We start from the raw sequence: 24,096 nt of genomic DNA, 5'->3' as shown, positions 1-24,096 counted from the left end.
CGGGTCAGGTAATATCTGCCCGTTCGGATCGGGTATGGGTGAATCGCTGCGAATCGGGCTAAAATGACCATCCCTACATGTCAACAGTACTGTGGTTGTTTTTCTGATGTTATGTGCATCAATTGATTGTTCCACCACGTGTAAACGTACAAAACCCACCCCACCTCACCTCCGGCCTCCCAAATCTCATCACATCCTTCCATTTTAGTTGATAACCATTGTCGGCAACAATGATAGTGTCACTGGTGGTAAAGGAAGTTATTTTGGTTCCTTAAGGTTTAGGGTAAAGGGATTTATTTGTAATTTTGAGTTACAATATAAAATAAAATAAAATAAATATAATTATATTTATATCATTATATATAAATACAGTCAGTCTCTCTCTATATCTCTCTATAACCATCCTTATATAGCTATCTATATGAATCGCCTATTCTCACTCTCTCATTCTCTCTCTCTCTCTCTCTCTCTCTCTCTCTCTCTCTCTCTCTCTCTCTTATCTCATAGCATACTTCATACTATGGCATATGAACTTGTGTACCAGGTCGCTTCCGCCGTGAAAGTTCTCTGTGAGAGGTTCATATTCATGCTTAGAGAAATTTCTCCAAATGGTGGGTGTATTGAATTTGTTTATATCTATCTTTTACATTTGATTTAGTAAAAACCGTGTTCATTTATGTAACCTGAATGTCACGTCTCATCAAAAGTTCTTAGGGAAAGGCTACAAATTTGAGGCTAATGGAAGACTTTAGAATTCCCTAGAACAATCAAGAGATTGATAGAACATTGTACATAATTCTAGAAGTGTGTATACTGTTCTTGTATATTTTAGAGTAGGACATTTGAGAAGATGTAGGAAGGATTTAGAATTCTCTTCATCTTTACATTTCTAAAATGTTCCTTGTTATAAAAAAGAGAGGGTCTCATTTGTCCAAATCATCCAAGTGAGTAGAAAGTAAAGCATTCTCCAAGAATTTCTCTTTCTAGAATTTCCTCTTGTGTGTGTGAAACTCTGGTAGCTCTCTTCTAATAAAGCTAACTTAAGTACAAACCAGGTGGGTATCAAACTCTCTCTAGTGACGCAACCATGACTCTCTAGAAAAATGCTAATAGTGCTAACGGAAGAGAACTAAAAATTGGCGTTTTTGATATTGCGACCGAAGTTTGTGGAATCAATGGTAGGGTTGCAGTGCCGAATGTGAATGTTGATGCGGTGCTGTCCAAACTGGAAATTCCAATCCCATCCACACCCTCTATTCCACTCTCACCAGCACCATTTGCCTCACCTCCACCAGCCCCCATCAACACCTTCTACCCCACCCCCACCACTTTCTACCTCACTACCACTACCACCACTTGACAATGGTGGTGGAAATGGTGGAGGTGTTTGATTAGCTTACTTTTATATGATTTTAATGCTTTTTGGACTATTATCGGAATAATATAAGTTTTCTAATGAAATAATTCCAAACGTAATTGTTAATTAAATAACTCCAAATGCAAGGAAATGATGTCTACTTTTTTGGTGATCCAAGGCTTGGTGGACACAGTGGTTAAGGGTTCATCGACTATTGCTTCGGTTCACAAGAAGAAACTGGAGGATGTAGCATTGATTCTATGAAAAACAGCAATCGACAAAGACAATAAAGAGTAGAGAGAAGATGTTTATGTTATCTTGAAGGAGATTCATGTCATCAATGTGAAGGTGGAGGCAGTGGATTTCAAGCTTGAAACTAACAGTGGTGCAAATGGTAGTGGTGGTGATTGAGGTTTTTATGTTGTTGTTTATGGGTTTGGAGATGTTGAATTTTGCTGGTATTTTGGCTATAAGTATTTGGGTATTTTAATATTTGAATTTAAAATGCATTATAGTAAGGTCTGTAGCTAATTTCCAGTTATGCATGAAAAATAACTTTTAATATATCATGCTGATTAGTAGTTAAAATTCATTCAGGTTTGTTTGTGTGTTTGTGTGTTTTTGAGCTTAACATATCCTATTTGTTTGTGTGTTTTTGAGCTTGACATATCCTATTTGTTTGTGTGTTTTGCCAAAAAAATGCCATTGTAGTTGAAATTCATTCAATCAATAAGACATTTGTTTGTGATATTGACAAAGAACACACGTTTGAGAATGATTCTCTCATAATTAATTATTCAATCGTTGATGTACAATATATACACTGTGTAATCTACACATGGTATATTCAATATTGGATATTGATCTAATCTCCTAGTTATGGTACATCTCCTAATTATGGGATAACTGATAACAATATCTTCCAAGAATCATGGCATATCTTTGACTTAATTTCCAATACTCCCTCTCAAGTTGGAGCATGTATATCACACATGCCTAACTTGCTTAACGAGTCATCAAAGGCATTGCTGGCTAAGGCCTTGGTTAAGACATCTGCTAATTGATCTTCAGATTTTACAAATGGAAACGTAATGATTCCAGCATCAAGTTTCTCCTTAATGAAATGCCTGTCAACTTCCACATGTTTCGTTCGATCATGTTGAATTGGATTGTGAGCAATTGCTATGGCTAAAGTATTATCACAATATAATTTCATTGTTTCTTGGGGCTTGATACCTAAATCTCATAGGAGATTCCTCAACCATAACAGTTCACATACTCCAAGAGCCATGCCTTTATATTCAGTTTCTGCACTCGACCTTGCTACCACTGGTTGCTTCTTACTTTTCCAAGTCACCAGATTTCCCTCAACAAAGGTAAAGTATCCAGAAGTAGACCTTCGATCATCTGCTGAACCAGCCCAATCTGCATCAGTGTAGCCTTCTACTTTCAATCTGTCATTTTTGGTAAAAAGTAATCCTTTCCCTGGAGTAGACTTTAGGTATCGCAATATACGTTCCACAGCATCCATGTGGGGTTTATGGGGATCATGCATGAACTGACTAGTTACACCTACTGCATATGCACTATCGGATCTAGTATGGGACAAGTAGATCAATTTTCCCATAAGTCTCTGGTACCTTGCTTGATTCGTAGGGGCTGCGTCCAAGCATCGAAACAAGTTATGGTTTTGTTCAATAGGAGTACTTGCGGGTTTACATCCAAGCATCCATGTTTCTGTTAATATATCAAGGATGTATTTTCATTGGGACAAGAAAATACCATTCTTTGATCGGGCTACTTCAATACCAAGGAAGTATTTCAAGTCACTAAGCTGTTTTATCTCAAACTCCGAGGCTAAGTGTCGTTGTAGATTCTCCATTTCTTCTTGATCATCACCTGTCATCACCATATCATCAACATAGATAATTAAAGCTGTGATTTTACCTTTTCTATGTTTTAGAAACAAAGTATGATCTGAATTGCTCTGTTTATAGCCAAACTTTTTCATAGACTTGGTGAATATCCCAAACCAGGCTCGGGGAGATTGCTTTAATATGTACAATGCCTTCTTGAGTTTACAAACCATGCTCACATTTGCATATTCCTCTATACCCGGTGGAGGGTCCATAAACACTTCTTTTTTGAGGTCTCCATGCAAGAATGCATTTTTAACATCAAATTGAAGAAGTTTCCAATTCTGATTAACCACCAAGGATAATAGTACTCTAACCGTGTTAAGCTTGGCCACTGGTGCAAAAGTATCTGAGTAGTCAATCCCATACAATTGAGTATATCCTTTCGCAACTAACCGAGCTTTGTATCTTTCAATGGTTCCATCTGCCTTGTGTTTGACTGCAAATACCCATCGACATCCTACAGTCTTCTTCCCCTTCGGTAGAGGAACGAGTTCCCAAGTCCCATTTTTCTTAAGTGCTGCCATTTCTTCTTCCATGGCTTGAGCCCACCTGACATCTGCTACCGCTTCCTGCAATTTACTAGGAATAGAGACAGATGATAATTGTAGTACATAAGAAGCATATGACTCATCTTTTAGATGACACGTGATTACTGATGGGATATTTAACTTTGGACTTAGGATCTGGTTCATACTTGATAAGAGGTACTCCACGATTAGAACGGTCTGGAAGACGATATTGAGACACTTGAAAATCAAGGTTTATGATAGAAGTAGGATTAGTAGATACCTCTGAAGATGTCTCAAGAGAGGATTGATCCAGTGGTTGTATAGGACTGTCTGGAGGTGTTATACTATACTGGGTGATGTCTTGATCAGGATCTTCTTCGTCAATTAGATCTCGAGCCATCTCATCAGAAATGACAGGAACTTCTTCAGCAAATTCGGGATCATCAGCTGAGGACCGAGAAATCGGAATGGCTTGAGTTTTTGCATTTTCCTTTTCTCCAGTCATCATTGGCCTATCACGAAGAAGGAAAGCATGTACATTTGCAGGATTTGGCACTACTTCATGATTCTCCCCCTGAAGTGATAAATCAGCAATAGTGGATGCATAGAAAAATTCCGTTTCATGGATAACAATATCCATGGAAATATATATTTTTCGAGAAGACGGGTCATAACACCGGTAGCCCTTTTGATGAATTCCATATCCCGTAAACACACACTTTTTTGCACAAGGTTCAAGCTTAGTCCATTGGCGAGGATGGAGATGAACATACGCCACACAACCAAAGATGCAAGGAGCTAAGAGAATGATGGGAGGAAGAGAACAGTGATCTGAAAGTGCATCCAAGGGTCGTCTAAATGAGAGAACACTTGATGGGGTACGGTTGATTAGATAGACTGCAGAATTCAGAGCTTCACCCCACAAGTTAATAGGTACGTGTCCATCAATTAAAAAAGACCGAGTGACTGTCAATAAGTGTCAATTTTTCTGCTCGGCTACCCCATTCTATTGGGGGGTGTCAATGCAAGAAGTTTGGTGAAGAATCCCTACGAAGGCCATGAATTCTTGGAGATCCCGTTTTACATATTTTGTCCCATTATTGGTATGAAGGACTTTGATTTTGATGCCGTACTGAGTAGATACGATTTGATAAAACTGTTGAAAAACGGAAGAGACATCACTAAAAAAGTACGGTGGCTTTTGGCCAATACACAAGTTTCGCATAGAAAATCAGAAGCCTTACAGCCACTAAACAATAAGGGAAATAATCGCTGAAGATAGTAAAATGAAGGGTGTCCTAATCGTCTATGCCATAGCCAAATCTCCGTTTTGTGCTTATTCACCAAATCCAAGTTGATGACATGAGCTTTTCCAGCCTTGTTAATAGATAAAAAAACATTGTCCAGATAGTGCAATCCTCTGTCTTGTTTACCACTGCCAATCCTCTCCTTGGTATGGATGTTCTGAAACAGACAGTGAGTAGGGGAAAATAGAACATCACAATGATGAGATTTGGTTAGTTGAGCAACAGAGAGAAGATGACAATTTAATGATGGCACAAATAAGACATTTGATATGGATAAGGTAGGGGATAGTTGGACTGTACCAACCCCCAAAACTGGAGATGATACCCCATTAGCATTAATAATGATAGATTTAAGACATTTGGAGGAAAACTAACTAAACCAATAGCGATCACATGTCATATGTTCTGTTGCACTAGAGTCAATTATCCAATTACTATTACTAGTAAATGTCATACCTGACTGAGTAGTAAATGCCGAAGCAGTAGTGAGATTTCCTTTCGTCTGAGATGCTTTCTTACTTCTAGGATGTCAATTTGGATAGCCATGGAGTTTGAAGCATGAGTCCACGGCATGCCCTGTACTGTTATAGTGAGTGCACCACAGATCTTTCTTGGAAGGGGGAGTTTTGCAAGCCACCATGACAGTTGTTTCTCCTGACTTGTCCCCAATCTTTTCTCCAAGCATAGCTCCTTGACGATTAGCCTCTGCACACACAGTCGCATAAACTGTATGTATGTTTGGAAGTGGTTTGGTAGCAAGAATACGGCCTCGGACCCCATCTAATTGAGGATCAAGTCCAGCCAAGAAAATATACACACGCTGAGAATTAACTTTCATGGTATATTTCAAAATATCAGCGGAGTAGTCCATAGAGCATCCCTTAATAGCATCAAGTTCTTGCCATAATTTCTGTAACTTGCCAAAATAAGAGATAATTGAACCTCCATTTTGCTGGACAAAAAATACCTCGCAGTGTAATTGGTAAGCCTTGGAAGCATCTTGTTCAACCGCATATGTACTGTGGACAGCCTTCCATATTTCCTTGGCCATGGGCAGCCGCAGAAACAGAGATCGGATTTCCTTCGTCATTGCATCAAGAAGCCAAGACTTGACCAAGTTATTTTCATCGTCCCATGCTTCATATTCTTCGGACATAGTATCCGCTGGTGCAGCCTTAACACCTGAGATATAACCCCATCGTTTTCGCCCTCGGATCTTAATCTCAGCGTTCAAAGACCACTCCAAATAATTGGTGCCATCGAGTTGTTTTGGAGCAATAGGACCAGTATAAGTAGATTCCTGTATATGGAATATGGTATGCACAGAGGAGGATTCACTTGCTTTAAGAGGATCTTTACCACTCTCAATCAACTCAGTCATGGTGATAACAACACTTGATTTGCAGCAGAAAGAGTATGAACCGAAGAGAACAACCAAACGTGAGTACAGATTGACCTTCAATTCCTAGTGAAAAACCTAGGAGATTGAACCTGGCTTTGATACCATGACAAAGAACACACGTTTGAGAATGATTCTCTCATAATTAATTATTCAATCGTTGATGTACAATATATACATTGTGTAATCTACACATGGTATATTGGATATTGATCCAATCTCCTAGTTATGGTATATCTCCTAATTATGGGATAACTGATAACAATATCTTTCAAGAATCATGGCATATCTTTGACTTAATTTCCAATAGATATATATAGTTTTTGCTTATAATTTTTTAGGTATAAATCTATCTATCTATATATATAAAGTAAAAAGGTCTTTCTAATGAGGACTTTGGTAGTAAATAAATAGTAGATAGTAGATTGATGTGGCCAAACAAGCAACGGTTGGTCTTGCTGTGATGTTTAATAAGTTTGGGAGTGTATTTTTGGAATATGTAAAAAGTAGAAAACACCAAGGTTCTTTTAGACTTTTAAAATAGTAGTAGATAATAGGCATTATTTGGGGTGTTCAAATAAATAAATAAAAATTTAAATTGAGGATTGCTATTAGTACCTACCTTATGTTCTTGGACCCCCTTCTCTTGGGAAATTCTACTTACACAATACATTTACCTCTTTACATCCTCCATTTGACATAGGAAAATTTTACTTACACAACATATTTAACTATTTACACCCTCCATTTGAGATATATATATTTTTTTTCAATTTTACCCATATGTGAAATTACCTTTAAGGACAAAAGATAAAAATTAAATAGATTTGATTATCTCTTTACACCCCTTATACTTCAATCCCTACTTCTTTTCTCATTTCTTCTTCTCTACTATATATCTATTTTCAAAAAGTGAGAATCATATGTTTTGAACATAAAAAAAATAAAAAAGAAGTAATGAACGAAGAAATGTTGATGAAGGACCAGCAAAAAAGTGAAATGGTGACTTTTTTTCTTTTTTCTTTTTTGTTGATGTTTTTGATTCGTTTTTAAAGCGAGTTGTTTGACTTTTGTTCGGTGTACCAGAACCGAACAAAATCAAATAGCCTAGAATCACACTGCCGAACAAAAAAAGCATATTCGATAACCCACTATTTTGTTCAGTAACCTACTACCAAACAAAAAGTATATGTCCAATAACTCATTGCTAAACATTTTCAATTTTATTTTTCTGACATCTTTATTTTTATTTTTATTTTTTTGCTTCTATGTTTCTATTCATTATAGTAAGGCTAATAGTGCATTAATAATGTTTTGTTAGATTTATATGCTTCCTGGTCATCCAATACCTCTGAAAACAAGTAATTTGATTCGTTTTCATCACCCGTGTGCTAATGGATAGGAGAAAACATATACTACCCATATTGATCAATTCCACACGGTTGTTAGTCGTGATGTAGTAACTATCGAAACTATCAATATAGATAGATTGTGATAACATCTCGGTGTATTTTTTTAATAGATGTTTGTATTGATAAATTTGAAGATATTTTTATTGAAAAAATGTTATGAATGTTTTTATGGATGCTTGATGTTTTAAGGAACGTGAATCTATAAACGTGCGGCAACAGATGGTTGGACAAATCTAGTTTGTTCGGCAACATGACACCGGAATAATTTAAATTGTTTGGCAATGTATAACCAAACAAGCCCATCATAAATTTAGAAAAAAAAATGTTTTAAGGAATGAATCTGTAAACGTGCGACGACAGATGGCTAGACAAATATAGTTTATTCGGTAACATAACATCGAAATAATTCAAAAGGAATAGATGTAATGAGAAAAATGTGTAGGGATTTTTAAAAGAGTTTAATTTAGGGTTAGGTTTGGTATTATAAAATATGTAATGAGAATTTCAAAAGATAAAATTTTCTCCTTGACGTGTATATTTCTCTTAATGGTGTAATGAGAAAATAAGTGTAAAGAGATAAAAGTGTGGTGTAAGTAGAATTTCTCTTTGACATGTATATTTTTTCTAATTTTACCCATGTGTGAAATTACCTTTAAGGACAAAAGATAAAAATTAAATAGATTTGATTATCTCTTTATGCCCATTACACTTCAATCCCTACTTCTTTTCTTTGTTTCTCATTTCTCATTCTCTACTATATATCTATTTTTAAAAAGTGAGAATCATAGTGTTTTGATCATAAAAGAAAGTAATGGACGAAAAAATGGTGATGAAAGACCAGCAAGAAAGTGAAATGGTGTGTTTTTCTTTAATTTTTTTATGTTTTTGTTTAGTTTTTTAAAAGGATTGTTTGACTTTGTTCGGTGTACCAGAATCGAACAAACTTAAATAGCCTGAAATCAAACTGTAGAACAAAAAATACATATCTAGTAACCCACTATCGAACAACAAATACTTGTTTAGTAACTTATTGCCAAACAAAAAGGACATGTCTGATAACTCATTGCTAAACATTTCCAGTTTCATTTTTCTGATAATTTTGTTTTTTTTTTGTTTTTGTTTTTGTTTTTTGCTTTGAAGGATTATGCCTCTATGCATTGTAATAAGGCTAGTGGTGCATTGTTAATGGTTTGCTAAATTTATCTGCTTCATGGTCATCCAGTACCTCTGAAAGCAAGTAATTATATTTGTTTTCATCAAAGCATATACTACCCATATTGATCAATTCTATACGCTTTGTTAGCCCTAATGTACTAACTACCATAATTATCAATATAGATGGATTGTGATAACATCTCAATATGTTTTTATTGATATTTGTATCGAAAAATTTTATGAATTTTTTATGAATGTCTGTACACTTCATGTTTTTATTGATACTTGATGTTTTAAGGAAAGTGAATATGTAAACGTGCGGTAATAGATGACTAGACACATCCATTTTTTCAGCAACATGACACCGAAATAATTCAAATTGTTTGGCAATGTATAACCGAACATGCTTATCATAAATTTAGAGAGAAAAAAAATGATATTTTAAGGAAAGTGAATCTGTAAATGTGCAGTAACAGATGGTTGGACAAATATAAATTGTTCAGTAACATAACATTGAAGTAATTCAAAATGGATAGGTGTAATGAGAAAATTTTGTATGGATTTTAAAAAGGGTTTAATTTAGGATTAGTTTTGGTATTATCAAAGATGTAATGAGAATTTCAATTATTTATTAATGGTGTAATGAGAAAATAAGTATGAAGAGGTAAAATTGTGGTGTAAGTAGAATTTCCCTTTTTTTTTTTTTTTTTTTTTTAATTCTGATTTTGTCCAAAGATAAAATTCCATTTCTACCATCATCTCTAACCCTCTAACCTAATTCCCTAAACCCTAACCCTAATTCTATCATATCTGACTCCACCCCCAACGTTGGCCGTCCAACTATCGCCATCATCACAGCACCACCGTCAATTCACCATTCTCCTCCTCTTCTTCTGAAACTCTAGATTTAAACCCACCGCCATCATTGCAGCAGCACCACCACCAACCTTCGCCGCTAACCCAACTCTTGTATTTAGTGGTTGCTACCCAAGAGGCCACCCATCTTCTTGCAAATCAAAATCATATATATAGTTCATACACAGTCACAAATTATACAAGTGAAAACCAGAAAGAGCAAACACAAAACCAAGGCCATGATTAATTTTGGTTTGAAGAATCCGATGAGGTCACTTCAGGTACAGATTCACCAATCAATCAAACCATTTACATTCTCTTTTTTCCCTCTGCACAAAAAGAAAATTCAAAGAATAGAGTGATAAACTGTACAGAGGACTGCCCAACAATATTGCTTAGAAAGATAGAGGGTTTTAGATCTAGGGCTGTAAGATGGCGATCAATATAGCAGGACGGCCGTAAAGATAGTAGCCGAACGGCGTGGGCAGTGACCAAGCCCCTTTGTTTTCTTTTACCACTTGCTAGAAAAAGAGACACATATACACAAGAAACCCAAAAGAAGAATAAAAAGAAGAAGAGAGAGAGAGAGAGAGAGAGGGAGATAAAACCCAGATGGTGATGGCAGTGCAACATTGAAAGGAAGAAAAAGATGAAGGAGATGGGATGTAGGGGGAGGTGGGTTCGGCGGCGAGGCGGTGGTGTCGATGAGTGGAAGGTGTCAGCGGCAAGGGCTGCTGGCAAAAAAAAAAGAGTGAAAAAAAGTTTGGTCTAAAAGAAAAAAGGTATAGGTGTAATTAAGGTGGGGATTCAAAGATAAAATAGAGGGGACTCATTTAGTTGGATGGGGGTTCAAAGAAATAGAAGATTCAAAAAGATTAGGTAGGTGCTAATAACAACCTTCTATAAATTTATATTGGGGTGTTCAATAGGGTGCCCAACTTATAATTTTGGGGGTGCATTTAGAACCTTTCTCAAAAACTCTAACCGTCATACATTACATCTTCTCCAAGCCATTCATGTCTTGCTTAACCTATAAATATTGCATTTATGCAATGATGAAACTTATTATTTTCACATTTTCTTTGTGAGACAATTTGGTGATTATTTTATATTTAATCTCTTGCATTCTTTAAACGAACACCTTTATCCTTTAGGTACACCATTTTTATTTTCTTTTTTGTATTATCTCTAATCATTTTTTTTTGTTTTTGCATTACAGATTTTCTATATCATTTATCCCTCCTCTCTATCAACCATTACCTGTTGTTTGTTTATAACTATTTTTTGTTGGTTAATATTATTTCACTAGAATTTTTATACAAAAATTTACACTAAAATTACGTGATAGTGTCATTTGTATAAAAAAAAGCATATCATTTATTATAAAGTAATAGATCAAAATCCAAACCAAATCATTATTTATAAGTTTTTTGTATTGATTTTATGTTTGTATATCATTACTTTTAAAAAAAATTAATATTTTGTGACATCGTGTTATGTGTTAATTGATAATTGGTGTAGAGCATTACATCAAAAGCACATAATAATTTTTCAAAGCTATTAAGGTCATGTTTGTTTGAGCGGATTGGATAAGGGAGGATTGAAATACAACAAACTATTAGTCCAGAATAAATAGCCCTGGGATTATTTGACTGAAAATGATGTGTATCCCATGTTTATTTTGTCATGGAATTAAATGTTTAAAAATGACTATTTTAGTGAATCTCATGTTTAATTAAAAAATTATGAAAAATGATAACTTCTCAAAAGAACATTTTGTCTTTTTGAATTGTTTACAATGGCAATGCTAAATTTAAAGTATATTTAATTTTATTTTAGTAAGACCACTATTAATTTTATTTAAATGCGATATTAGATGTATATTTCTATTTATAATTTTGTTAATACAAAAAAAAAAAAAAGAAGAAGAAGAAAGAAAAGACTATTATATATCACGAGATTAATTTATATATGTTTAAAAAACAAATCAACATATTTAATTTTTTTTAAATGAAGAAAAAATATGTTATAAATTATTTTCCTTTTAAATATTGAAAGTATATTTCCTTTCATTATTTTGCTAATACCAAAAAAATAAAAGAAAACAATTATATATCACAAGATTAATTTATACATGTTTAAAAAACCAACAAGTTCAAAAAATAAAAGAAAGAAATGTCATATACTTGAGGGGTCAATTTCGTCATTTAATTAGCTAATTAGTAGGTTGGTGTAATCCGTCCATTTCTATCCCTCACCTCCCCATGGGATAGAGTTAGCTCAAGTCCAAAAGTAATCAGGCAAAACGGCCCAAAGGAAAAGGCCCAGACGGATTACTAAGGTGCCTATTAGAGACAACTGGCGGGACAATGGCACGTGATTGAGCACATGAGAAGCAAGATCTCTTTCTACATGGAGATCAGCAAAAGGTTGGAGGATCGTCGGATTCAACTTCATCTAACATTGAAGACATCAAATAACAAATACAGAGACATATGATAGGCCTACTAAATGACACAACCGTCCGATCAACTTGATTTGACAAACATAGCACTTGGCAAGTTGCTTACTAACATCTGACACAATCTAGGTCGTCCAAGAGAGGATGATCCAACGATTAAAGATAAAAGCAACATGGCCACTTGCCCAACCAGACCTAGAAACGGGCAAAACCCTTGGATCAAACATTGAATCCAACAGATGGGATTTAAGTCAAGAATACTATAAAAGGTGATGTAGGTAAAGTAAGAAAGGTAGAGCAAAGGTAATCCAAGAATCTTCATTTAAATATAAATTCACTAAGGCCAAACAGTATTCTGACTTGACCATTGGAGGGTCCTCCTAACCACTCTTGGAGGGGGTGATTATTGACGCTTTTGGTTTCTCTTGGTAGAGTAAAGGAAGGGACACATCCTCTCACTTTCCCTATGGAGAAGAATTTTACCTTCCACAAATTGCTTTCTTCAATATTAGTGAGAGTGAAAGAAAATGTGTAGGTTTTAAAGTCTTAAAGTAACAATTTTATATTAGAATTTGTTCAAATGTAATTCTTTTAATATTTATAAATATTTTTTATTGATTAATAAAAAGCACCATAAACATTAAGATATCTTTTTTTTTTTTAATGATATTGAGTTATTAAAATATGATGTATCATAGGCTTAAACCAAGAATTGTTGAAAAAAAATCAACTCGAATTAGATTTTCTAGGCTCATTTTTAATATTTAATCCAATATTAAAACCCCAAACTAGCTCATACCAATCACGAATTGATAAAGAAAATTTTAATGATTAGGACAATTTTTAATAATTATGTGAATGCCATCTTAGCATAAATATTGAGTCGACTGACATCTAATTCACTTCTAATATTTAGTCGAATACCATAAGTAAATCCTAATTCATTTTTACAAAAAAGTTATGACATAAAATAATTTATAATTTTGAGTAGACAAATTTTTAGGTTTTACTAAATAAGAAAAAATTAATATATTAACAAATGTAATTTACTACTATCATATGCTAAATTAAAATTACAAAATTTATAAAACGAAATGTATTTATATTTTATTGTAAATATAATTTTTGTAATTTTTTCTTCAATTTTTATCAATTAAATTATGACATGCAATTTTTTTTGTTAAGAACTTATAACACACAATTAATGACATCAGAATAAAAATCCTATTCACAAATACTGTGGTAGCTCAGGTCTTGCCTAAGATTTTTTGAACCAATAAATCCTATTTTGATATACAATGACTTGTTTACCCTTCTATCTTTTGGTTTGATTCAACTATTTAGTAAAATTGAGAACATTATTGTTTGTTTCCATTTTTCAAAAAATACTTTTCAGAAAATTCTACTTTCTTATTTTCCGTATTTTTTTTTGTTTTTACTGAATTTTTTTAATAATTTAAGCAATTTTTTTTTTTACTTTTTAGATACACCTAACATAAATACATCTAAAAAGTAAAAAAATTGTAAAAAAAACTTTTAAAAATTCACTAAATACCAAAAATACAAAAAAATACAAGAATTCAGTATATTTTTTATATTTTTATGTATTTATTAATTTTTTAAAATATTTTTTTACAAATTTTTACTTTTTAGATACATCTAAGCAAGGTGCATCTAAAAAAGTAAAAAAAATGTTTAAAATTTTAAAAATATTCACTAAAAACGAAAAAATACGAAAACTAAAAAACTCAATTTTCAAAAAACTTAATCCAGAAAACTCAAACCAAACACACAGATTAGTTTTTTTTCTAGTTTTAAAATTAAAAACATTATCAGTTTTGCACAACAATATTCTAGATAGTTGTTTTGCTAACTGAGGGTAAAAAAAAAAAAAAAAAACAACAACAACAGAACATGAGATTAAATAGGGGATTTTATTCTCATGAACTCTAAATTTGAAAAGATTCGCGACAAGGATACCAAAATTAATGTTGAAATTGAAATCAAAATAAAAAATAAGAGTTTCAAAACTGAAAAGATTCCTTAAGATATTTGAATCTTATGTGTTTTCACTATTTCACTTCTTCAAATATGAAAAGTTGAATTCACTTCCATCACAGCATCGAAACAGGTCTTTTGATCTGTAATAGCAGCGCTGCGAAAAGTTTTCAAACTGTCGATATTTGAAACCGTTAAGATCTTTTCTCTTAGGTTTGTATCTATAGAATAGGTCGAATCGTGGAGTCGATCTACATCGTCGTCGATCACAGTTTTGCAATCCTCTGGGTATTGGGAATTGAAGTAATCTTCAAGAGCTCGTCAAAGACCACATACAATGAGAGCTCTTACTTGTTTTTACCATTTCGCTTCTTCGAATCTAAGAATATTCCAACTAAATCAATTTTTGATGATAGTAGATGGCCTTCTAACTTTGTTGCTCTAGAATTTGTAAAGAGGGAGAGGAACAAAAATAGTAAAGAAATCTAACATTTGTGAAGAGAGATAGTGGAATGAAAAAAATAAAGAAATCAAGGAGTGCTTTGTATTTTTGAATTTATGAGGATAGCTTGGTTATATAACATTAACCGAAGACCCGTGAATTTAAAATTTTGTAAATAGGTTTTTTTTTTTTTAAGGTGTAAATAGGTTCTAAACTACCATTATTTATCAAAATAAGATATGACGTGGTTGTAAATTCTCCATAAATTTTATATTATTATTTTAATTTAAAATTAATTTTTGCATTATTTATTTGAAGTGTCCTAATAAGAGTACTTTTTATTTTTTTAAATTAAAAAATTAAAAAAAAATATGAATATTTGTGTTAATTTTTTAACTTTTTATAAAAAAATATATATTAAAAAATTATATAAATTAATGTGTAAAAAAAAATTAAAATTAAAAATTATATATTCATAATTTTTAATTTTTAATAAATAGGAGTAATAACATTTTAACTTTTAAATTTTCAATAAACTTTTTCACTTTTTGACAGGTTAGACCAACTTAGCGTTATCAATCGAGAGTTGACGACCTTAATAGATAATAACAATGCGTCGTCTTCCTTCAACAATTGTTCCCTTGATATTCATTTGGCTCTCTCTCTCTACAATAGTCTGGTAGAAGAAATAGCGGAGAGCAATGGGATCAGCGTTCGGTTCGAGTTCAAAGAGCAAAGAAGAAAAAGAAACGGCTCTTTCCAAGGTCAAGGAGATCGTTACCTCTTCCCCTGTCGTCGTCTTCAGGTTCTCTCTCTCTCATTCTTTACTTCAATTCAGTATTCAACAATTTTGAAACCAATTTTTTTTTTTTTTTTGCGGTTCAATTCAGTATTAATATCCATCAATTCATTTAAATTAGGGTTATTTAGACCCCTAAACAAAATATCATTCGACTCCATAAAGTGTATAAATGGACTTCTTTCCTAACTATTTGAAAAGTATAACTCTACCCCTAAACTATAAAACAAATTGGACCATAACGGAAGGGGTAAAATGATATTTGTCAATAGTTTAGGCTCCATTTATATACTTTTATAATTTAGGATATATTTGTACGATTTTATAGTTTAAGAGCCAATAGTTTAGGATCTAGTTTAGTTCAGGATCTATTTGTACGTTTTTATAATTTAAAATTTAGGAATCGAAGCGATATGTTCCGTGTAAATAACCTTTTAAATGAACCCCTTATATATTACATTTAAACACTTCACCAAATAATCTTAACTACTTCTCCTTACTTTTATTTTGCCACTTTGCTAGCTGTTACCTTTGTTTATCGATAGAATCAACTCTTTCTTCTCCATGCTCGTATTGCCTCGTGTTTGAATAAATATTCGAAGGGAAAAAAAAAATTACAAGCTTTTTGTGGTTTTAATTACAAACAATTATGATTGTGTTACAAAAGTGTGCGCCATAAGAAAAGTTTTAATTGCGTATCATTATTGTTATAATTATGTTATGAAAAAGTGCACTATAATAAAAAAATTTAGTTATGAATGATGGTTGTGTTTTTGTTATGAACCGGAAAATGTTATGAATAATTGTAATGGAAAAAAATAGGAATCATTGTGATTATTTGTTATGAATCATAGTTACGAAAGGTATAAAGCCGTTTTCCTTCTCATTTGGTGACAATCGGAACATGTTAAATTTATAACATTTTATGCCATTTTTATGACATTTTGATAGTAAATTTCTAGGTTTTCAAAATTTCCCTTTTTCTATGTATGGACTTAAGTGGTGTACCTACTTGTGAATACAATTTTTATTGTGCATGGACTATGACCTGTTGATTTGTAATTTATTTATTTTTGGTCTTTTAGGTTGCGTTTGGATCTTATGGATTTAGGGAGGGATTTGTAAAGGGAAAGGAAAAAGTAAAGCGAGATATGAATGGAACACAAGTTAAAATTTTGTTACTTTTCCCTTCTCTTTTTCTTTCCTTCTCAAACATAGATCCAAGTATTAGATCATATTTTCACATCTCATCGTAGTCATATATTTTGGTATGGTTCCTTGGGAAATTATGATCTCCTTACTCTGCAGCAATTTATGTTCTATCTCCTGAATATTTCTTAGTATTCATTATTATGGATCACTGGATAACAATTTCCTTAGGATTGTAGAAAATGTTAATTTTGTTTATATGTTTGCTCTGCCATAGGTTTCAGAGATCAAATCTGCAAACTGGACTTGTTTAGGTCAAATTTGTCTCCTTGTCTACCAGTTCTATTATCTCTTAAGTGCTGTGTTTTCTCCTATACTAGTAAAAGGCCATGCTTGCAGTTGCAGTGCATATTCTTAAGGAAAATGTTAATGACAGCCTTTTGGGTTCCTATACCCTCAGTAGATGTGTAAGGAGTGTATTGAAATGTATGAAAATGCTTTGAGATATGTACAAAAAATACATTGATATTGTAATTCTTTTGGCATTTTCTTTCCCTTGTTGCTAGCCCATTGGGCTGTCATTAGCATAACCCTACTAATAAACATTAAAAGGGTTAGAGAGCCACTATCTTAACACTCTTGTTCCCGTGCACTCTCAACCACACGGTGTGGTGAAAATCTTGAAACGAGAATCTGGAGGCATGATCGTGTAGTTGAAAGTGCATCAAGGACAAAGGGACAGATTGTTGGATAAAGGATCCTGTGTCCTTCAAAAAGTGCATAGAGGTTGGTAGTTATTGATGGTTGTCAGAACTGTTCTCAAGTTTATGAGTTAGTTTCTGTAACACAGCCAATCAATTTTTGTTTTGCTTTATGGTCCTTTTGGTGCTGCAAAAATGCTAGAGACCTCACAAAAATTACCAAATATTGTTCTACACAATACTCACATAGCTGTGGGTCCCTCACCCATGTGAGTATTGTGTAGAATATTTAGTAATTTTTTTGGGGTCCCTAGCATTGGTGCAGTGCTTTTTATATGTGATTCCTTGACCTAGTTGGTTTTAATTTCCACAGAAATCTCGAACATGGCTTATAACCCTCAATTCTATACTCCTTCCTTACTAATCAATTTCTTTCTTTTTAATTAATCTGCATTGTGCTACTTCGATGTTGTTATGTCTAATTCTGTGTTCCTGTGGAAGTTTCAGATGATTGACTTCAGCTGATATTCTTCTTTTTGCAGTAAAACTTACTGTGGATATTGCAACCAGGTCAAGAAACTGCTCTCCCAGCTAGGTGCAAGTTACAAGGTCATTGAATTGAATGTGGAAAGTGAGTATATGCTTATTAATTTCTGTTATTACAACAATTGATACTATCTTGTTTCATTTTCACGTCCTGCAACTCTATTTTCAGTCTTGATTATGGAGTTTCCTTATGGACACAGTTGTTTGTGTGTCTTGAGTAGAAGAAAGTGAGAGAAGTCCTAACTACTTTCTTTCCCTCTTTTGATAATTTCATACATCCGTTTGGTACCTGTTATCATTCCTGACTTTTGAACTCATTATCATCAACTTAGAGCTTTTGGGAGCAATTATTCACTGCCACATGTGGCATTGACTTGGCCTTGCCACAAATCGATTTGCCGTCCATTTATGTCAGACCCACACAAATGGATGGTCTAGAGATTGATTTGTGGCATGGAATAATTTTTCAATTTTTAGATATGAGAAAAACATTAAGAGTTATAGATTAGCAGACAAGGAGGTCAAAAAAGTAGTGAGAGATGTTAAGTTGAAAGGCTATGACGACCTATACACTATACTAGATAGTAAGGAGGGAGGGAAGAGAATCTATAAACTTGCTAAGATAAGGGAGAAGAAAACAAGAGATTTTAATCAAGTTAAGTGCATCAAGAGTGAGAATTCTAATGTGTTAGTGAAACATGAAGAGATTAAGGAGATATAGAAGAATTATTTTGAGAAGCTATTAAATGAGGAATATGTAGGAAGCTCAAAAGGGAAGGAAGTTACCGGTAATAAGGAAGACCAAGACTACAGGTTCTATCGCAGGATAAGAAACTTTGAAGTAAAGATTGTACTCAAGAAGATGAAATCAAATAAGGCTTTAGGAGCCGATAATATCCCTATTGAAGCTTGGAAATGCTTGAGTAAGAAGAGGATTGCTTGGTTGACTAGGCTATTTAGCAAGCTTTTGTTGGCTAGGAAAAAAACAGAGGAGTGAAGGAAGCGTATTTTAGCGCCAATCTATAAGAATAAAGGAGATATCTAAAATTGCAACAACTATTGAGGAATCAAGCTAATGTGTCATATAATGAAAGCGTGCAAGAGAGTGATGGAATGTTGATTGCGAGATATAACAGAGATGTTAGAGAATCAATTTGATTTATACCAGGTAGGTTAACAATGGAAGAAATCTATCTTTTGAGGAGAGTAATAGAAAAGTATAGAGAGAAGAAAAGAGGTATTCATATAGTTTTTATCGATCTTGAGAAAACGTATGATAAAGTGCCTCGAGATATAATTCGGTGGGTGTTAGAGAAGAAATGGGTGACAAAAGGCTATATTGATGTGATTAGGGATATGTATGAAGGTGTGGTGACCACTATTAGATCGTCGGCTGGACAAACATTTGAATTTTCAATTGCTGTAGGATTACGCCAAGGATCAGCCGTAAGTTCTTATCTTTTTGTTTTAGTTATGGATAAGTTGCCGAGAAATATTCAAGATGATGTGCCATGGTATATGCTTTTTGTAGATGATAACTTGTTAGTAGATGAGACGAGAAGGAGCAAACACTAAGTTGGAGGTTTGGAGAGAAGCACTTGAATCTAAAGGTTTTAGGATAAGCAAAATTAAGACCGTGTACATAGAGTGTAATTTTAGAAATGAAAACAAAGAAGAAGTGAAAATTGAGAATCAAGAACTACCTAAGAGTGAATATTTTCACTATTTAGGCTCGATTATTACAATAGATGGGGAGATTAGAGAAGATGTGGTCTATAGAATTAAGGCGGGTTGGCTCAAGTGGAGTAGTGCGTTTGGAGTACGGTGTGATAAGCGAATACCTATTTAGATTAAAAGAAAAGTTCTATAGAACGGCTGATGCAAAATATAAGAAACTCAAGCAAGGTTGAATTCAAAAAAGAGATGATATTTAGACATTGGCATGATTTTAAAGAGATTCTGATAAGAATTTTATATAATAATATTTCTAGTATTATTAGAGTCTTATTTTATGATTATTTTTATGTTTTTTAGAATTTTTATGCCTAGGGTATTTTGGTAATTTTCATTATTGTTGTCATGGGTTGTAGGCGTTGCCCATTGGTCATCTTGGGGGTCAAGTTATTTAATTGAGTTTTATTTATGTTTCTTATTATTTGGTCTTATTGGAAGTCTAAGATATTATAGTGATTTCTTTTTTTGGTTCTAGTTGGTTTATGAAGTTTTTAAAGTCTATATAAAGTCATGTAATGTTTCTAATTCAATAGAGTCGATATTTTATGTAAAAATAAAATATAAAATATGAGCTTTGAAAAACAAAATAGAAGATATGTGCTTCAAAGCTCTCATCAGCCGTTCTAGGCATTAGAAACAAAAAAGAATAGGTCTAGGCTTATATCTTCTTTCTTTTTCTTTTTTGTTTCAATTTACTATTCTCGGATTACTATTCACAGCCTTCTAAAAGTGCACTTTTCAACCTCAAAACTCCATCCTATCAACCCCAAATCAACCCTAATTCCTTCCCCTACGTATTAGCCTTCAATTTAATCCTTGAAATCTTAAGTTACTCACTGTTTAGGCCATCAAATAACCTATGTTTTCAAGATCCAGCGCTGTCCCTAATCATCCTGCATCAGTTTGGCAACAGAGCTTAAGGTTTCACGATGATGTTTTCACATTGTGGGAGATCCTATACAAGTGGATTGCCTTAGGAAGAGGGTAAAGTGCTTCTTAGAGAAAAATTTCGTCTAAGGGATCCTTAATATGATCTTCTTGATCAATTGTATACTCTTGAGCAATGTAATATGCGTGCGATTAATATAAGGAGTTATTTATCAAGTTTGGAGTTGTTGAGAGGGAACTGATGACTATTGCTCGTTTCAAAAGTGGATTGAGATTTGGAATTAAAAAAGAGATGTCTCATGCATATTTGGAAGATTTCTAAGATGCTATTGAAACAACTATACAATTTGAAGTTTTTGTAAAATTTAAGGAGAAATCCACAGTTTTGAAGCCTACGCATAATGCAAAGACTGTCTAGCAAGACAAACCAATAGAAACTCCAAAACAAAGAGTTAAAGTGCTAGAAAAAGATGCTGAAAAGCTACAACAAGATGCACTAAAGCCAAATATTATTCTTGGGAATGAAAATCCTACACAATTGAAGTTGCAAGTCGATAAATATGTTCAGAATTTTTCTAAGGTGAAAGATGACCATATTTTGAAGGATAATGAGACTCTAATTGATGATTCAGAAGAAATCCAGCAATATCCTGTAATTGTTGTTGAAGGGGCCTACGAACAAGGCAATGAATCCAATATTTCATGTGTTATAGCACCCGTGATTGCAGAGTCAAAGGAGCAAGCTGCTGGTCCAAACCAGATTTATTTTTAGATCTGCATAAATTATTGGTTGAGTCTAATTTAGAACCAAGAGTGTTGTTTTCGGATCCTACAATTATGCATATTGTCCGAATAGAAGATTCAGGGGCCACTCAACCTGTAGAGACTGAAGATTACATGAACCAGTTGTTGATACTGATCCTGATATGGCTTTACAAGCCAACAATTTGCAGCCTCAATTCTCTACGATAGATTCTGATATTTTCCAATGGGATGGTAATGTTGAACTGCATGATGAAACATTGGTTGAAAAAGAGGATGAAAGTTTGGAATCCACAATTAATAATGTGGGTGGAAGTATTCAAATTGATTACGCACACTGCCTTGCAGAGCCAAATGAGAACAGATTGCACATAATAAATTTTGCAGCCCAAGATTTGGATCAATTCAAGGATGTTTTAGTTCTTTTGATTTTGTCATTCCTGGCGTATTTAGTGTCATGAAGGACAAGATCATTAGTAACATGAAGGACAAGATCAATTTCTCAATATTTTTGTTCCTATCTCCAACAAACAAAATGCGGCGACAGCTTAAAGATTTTAGCATGAAGCTGTGGGTGCAATTTCAAAGCTTGTGGATGCTTATATTTCAAAAGTTCAAAACTCGTGGTCAAGTTTTTTCCAACCAAGGGAGAATGATGCAGAATATAAAAAAGCTCCAGGAAGGCTAAATTCAAAATGATTTCAAAGAGATCCTAATAGGAATTTTATATAATAATGTTTTTAGTATTATTAGTCTTATTTTATGATTATTCTTATGTTTTCTAGAATTTTTAGGCCAAAGGTGTTTTGGTAATTTTCATTATTGTTGTCATAGGTTGTAGGGGTCACTCGTGGGTCATGTTGGGGGTAAAGTTATTTAATTGAGTTTTATTTATATTTCTTATTTGGTCTTAAATTAATGTTTGGGAGTCTAAGATATTATAGTAGTTTTTTCTTTTTTTTGTTCTAGTTGGTTTAGGAAGTCTCAAAAATTTATATAAAGTCATGTAATGCTTGTAATTCAATAGAGTTGATATTTTATAAAAAATAAAAAATAAAAAAGTTTTGAAACTTCTTTATGAATTGTGTGATGCAATCAAACCCTAAATATGATGCCTATGGAATCTAGGTGCGATGGCTAGACCTATCTTCTTCTCTTCTTTCTCCTTTTCTGTTTCAATTTACTATTCTTAAATTACTATTCACAACCCTCTAAAAGTGCACTTTTCAATCTCAAAACTCCAGCCTATCAACCCCAAATCAACCCTAATCCCTTCCCCTATCTATTAGTCTTCAATTTAACCCTTGAAACTCTAAATTACTCATTGTTTAGGTCATCAAATAATCTTTGTTTTCAAAATCCAATGTTGTCCCTAATTGTCCTGCATTAACAGCTATTAGACTAGCGATATTGTATAGGACAGAATGTTGGGCAACTAAGAAATAACATGTAGATAAGATGAGAGTTGCTGAAATAAAGATGCTAAGGTGGATGTGTGGCAAGATTAGAAGAGAGTTAGGAATGAATATATTTATGAATGGATAAGAGTAGCACCGGTAGAAAACAAGTTCAGAGAGAATAGATTGAGATGATTTGGTCATATACAATGGAGACTAACAGAGTCAATAGTGAGGAGATGCGATATAGTTGCGGTAGATGGAAATTCTAGGGGAAGGGACAAAACTAGATTGACATGGAATAGTGTAGTAAATAGAGAAATGAACCTCCTTAATTTGACTAATCAAATAGCCCTTGATAGAGCCGAATCGAGAAGAAGAATTTATATAGCCGACCCTATTTGATGGAACTTAAGGCTTGGCTTGGTTTGGTTTGGTTTGGTTTGGTTTGGTTTTAGACATGAACTGCCTTATAAATTATTACGTGTATTTGATGTGCAGAATTTTGTGCGGATCACACTGATCATTTGTTTCTGCCCACATGACAAATTATGTAAGGTTGTATGTGAATTAAGGATTTGAGTGTGGAATTGAGAAGGGAAAAATGGAAAAAATTTATCTTCTATTTCATACACTCATCCCATCATTTTTTCTTTTCTCTTCAGAAATCTTTCACAAAATCTTTGATCCAAACACAGCCTAGAGGAACTGCTAATTGTGTTATGCTTTAAATTCTTTAACAACTAATAATCTTTGCTATATATGATTAAAAATCTGATGAATTTGTTAATCATTCTTCAAAGATGATGGAAGTGTGACGCAATCAGCCCTAGCAGAGTGGACTGGGCAGACGACTGTTCCAAATGTGTTCATTGGTGGAAAACATGTTGGCGGCTGTGACAGTAAGGCTGATTATTCAATCGTTCTTATGTTCAGATTTCTAGTAATATAGTTTGTGACTGCTAAATTAGAGGGCAATAAGACGGTTTAACTTCAATCTTGGGATACTCATCTTTCTCTTGGCATTGCAGTGGTTTTGCAAAAACACCAAAAGGGTGAACTTGTTCCCGTTCTCACTGATGCTGGAGCTATCAGCAAATAAATTCCTCTCAGCTGCAAAATTTGGCACAAGAAAGAAACTCATGTGCATGTAAGTTCTGAAATAAAGCGAGTTCGGAAGATATGAATTGTTTAATATGTTGTTGTAAGAATTTGATGAAGGTGATGTCAATTAAATTTGGTGTGCTTTATGTGTAGTTTACAAATTTGACTTCAACTATTTTATTGAATTCTGTTTTTGCATGTA

General features: G+C 33.4%; 2 protein-coding genes across 2 annotated transcripts; one reads left to right on the top strand and one right to left on the bottom strand.

Moving 5' to 3' along the window:
- Nucleotides 1-5,621: 5,621 nt before the first annotated feature.
- On the bottom strand, nt 5,622-6,473 carry LOC145813108 (uncharacterized). Its single transcript, XM_082908377.1, has one exon. The coding sequence runs from the start codon at nt 6,471-6,473 to the stop codon at nt 5,622-5,624; it is 852 nt and encodes a 283-aa protein (XP_082764503.1).
- Nucleotides 6,474-15,329: 8,856 nt separating this feature from the next.
- Nucleotides 15,330-24,096, top strand: GRXC1 (Thioredoxin superfamily protein). Its single transcript, XM_028212359.2, has 4 exons — nt 15,330-15,619; nt 18,006-18,094; nt 23,594-23,692; nt 23,822-24,096. Exons 1-4 carry the CDS (start codon nt 15,516-15,518, stop codon nt 23,890-23,892), a joined length of 363 nt encoding a protein of 120 aa, XP_028068160.2. The 5' UTR covers nt 15,330-15,515; the 3' UTR covers nt 23,893-24,096.

This window comes from Camellia sinensis, chromosome 15, assembly GCF_055761805.1.
Source record: "Camellia sinensis isolate YWXY chromosome 15, ASM5576180v1, whole genome shotgun sequence".
Classification (NCBI taxonomy): Eukaryota; Viridiplantae; Streptophyta; class Magnoliopsida; order Ericales; family Theaceae; genus Camellia; species Camellia sinensis.
The sequence above is the reverse complement of the archived record's forward strand: the minus strand, read 5'-3'. Positions and strand labels throughout refer to the sequence as shown.